General features: G+C 42.2%; 1 protein-coding gene across 1 annotated transcript in view; it reads left to right on the forward strand.

The window, feature by feature from the left end:
• Positions 1 to 974, forward strand: part of LOC106815126 — a gene marked incomplete in the record, with an annotated part of 9762 nt that extends 8788 nt beyond the window's left edge. The window contains 1 exon segment of the mRNA XM_014819555.1: positions 802 to 974. Coding sequence (XP_014675041.1) covers positions 802 to 974 — 173 coding nt within the window.
• Positions 975 to 2073: the final 1099 nt, after the last annotated feature.

The raw sequence follows: 2073 nt of genomic DNA on the forward strand, positions 1-2073 counted from the left end.
ATGGTCATGTTTGCGATAATTTTGCATATATGTCCCGCACCAGCGATTCGCGCGAGATCTATTTTCCATTTTATTATTCTATTTACCATAATTCTGTTGTTGAGAAGTCGGGTTTACGTTACGTTACTTTGCATCCGCATGCTTATGGTCGTAAAATTCTTAGCGCTGGTGAGTGCGCACGTGTGTGTAAGTTCATGGTAACGTGTGTAGGTAAATATATGGTTGTAAGATCGTAGTTATTGTGTGTGTGTGCGCACGTGTGTGTAAGTTCATGGTAACGTGTGTAGGTAAATATATGGTTGTAAGATCGTAGTGGTTGCGGTAAAGTTGTTGTAATCACGCCCTGTGTATACGATTTAGGAGGTTTAATTATATATATTTAAATGAATAAATAAATAAATAAATACAGAAACAAGTATTATAGAAGTAGAAAAGGAATAATTATACACGCACATTGATTCTGAGAAAACGTGTGTTTTTTACGTAGAAAATCTTTATGTATTATGGTAGATTGTTATGTGTAGATTTATTTCACAAATCTTTATGTAAAAAATATACACGAAGAAGTACTCTACGCTGTTAACTGTTATTTTAAATGTTAATTAAAAATTTAATTTTAATTGTTAATCTTCTTGCTCGCATAATAAAATCGAAATACATTTCAGTCGCAATTAAGAAGATCAACTAAACTCGTAACTCGCTGTTAATTGTTAATATTACTGACGATTCTAACCGCCTACACTTTCCTCTTTAAATGTTAATTAAAACTGTATTTTTAATTATTAATCTCCTTGCTCGCAGCTCCGCTATGCGACCCAGACACATGCCGACCTCCTGACTGTAGGTGCGCCGGAAGTGACGTACCAGAAGGGATGAGCGCCTCGCAGATTCCACAGATGGTCATGATCACCAGCGAAGGCGCCATACGACTAGAAGATTACAATCACTTGTACACGCAGGTAATTTACCTGTAATCATTGACAGGTATAGCTATAGGTAATCAGTTAGAAGACTACAACCACGTACACGCAGGTACGTGTGATTGACCTTACAATGACCTTAACCCACAATGATTGATAGGTAGCTATAGTTAATCAGTAGGAAGACTACAACGACGTGTACACGCAGGTATAGAGTAATTTACCTGTAATCATTGACAGGTAAGCTACAGGTAATCGGTAGGAAGATTTCAAGTACTTGTACACGCAGGTATAGAGTGATTTACCTGTAATAATTGGCAGGTATAGCTATAGGTAATCAGTTGGAAGACTACAAGCGTCCGTAGGCGCAGGGACGAGAAATTCGCCTCATCCTGTAATGCAGCGGTTCTTAACCTGGGGGTCGCTTGCGGTTTTCCCGGGGGTCATGAATCTGTCATAAATGAAACTCCATTTAAATTCTATATAAATCGGGCTGGTTTACAAAAATATATTTGTTTCGGAGTTCATGGTACTGACCAAGAATGTCTGATGGGGTCGTGGGGCCAAAAAGGTTAAGAACCACTGGCGTAATGGCTGACAGGCGGCTCTAGTTAATTAACGTTGCGATAAAGACGCTCTGAAACGCTCTAAAAACGCTACTTAGCAACGAAGTGCGGCAAAGTCGATGAATACGCGCAAGCCGCTCTGTCTCTCTCTCTCTCTCTCTCTCTCTCTCTCCGGCGCTCTATCATGTCATCTCGTGCTCTCCTTCCGATGACCTCTACTCTCTTCATGCTCAGTCATCCTGCGTCTCAGTCTGGTCATGCTCTCTCGCGTCATCTCTGCCTCTCCTCCTCGATCCGCTGTTCTCGCCCTTGCTGTCCCTGATCATCCTCTCTCCCTTTCTCTCTCCTCTCTCTCTCCTCTCTCTCTCCCTCGTTCTCCTGTCCGCTCTTCTCTATCTCCTCTCTCTCTCTCTCTCATCTCTCCGTTCTCCCTCTCCTTTCCTCTCTCTCTCTGCTCTCTCTCTGATCTCTCCTTCATCTCTCCTCGTCTCTCTCTATCTTCCATCTCTCTTCTCTCTCATCCTATCTCTCTCTCTCTCCTCTCTCTTCCGCTCCCTCTCTCTCTGGTCCTCCGACTCTCCTCTCTC

This window comes from Priapulus caudatus, unplaced genomic scaffold (assembly GCF_000485595.1).
Source record: "Priapulus caudatus unplaced genomic scaffold, Priapulus_caudatus-5.0.1 Scaffold1047, whole genome shotgun sequence".
NCBI classification, from domain to species: Eukaryota; Metazoa; Priapulida; class Priapulimorpha; order Priapulimorphida; family Priapulidae; genus Priapulus; species Priapulus caudatus.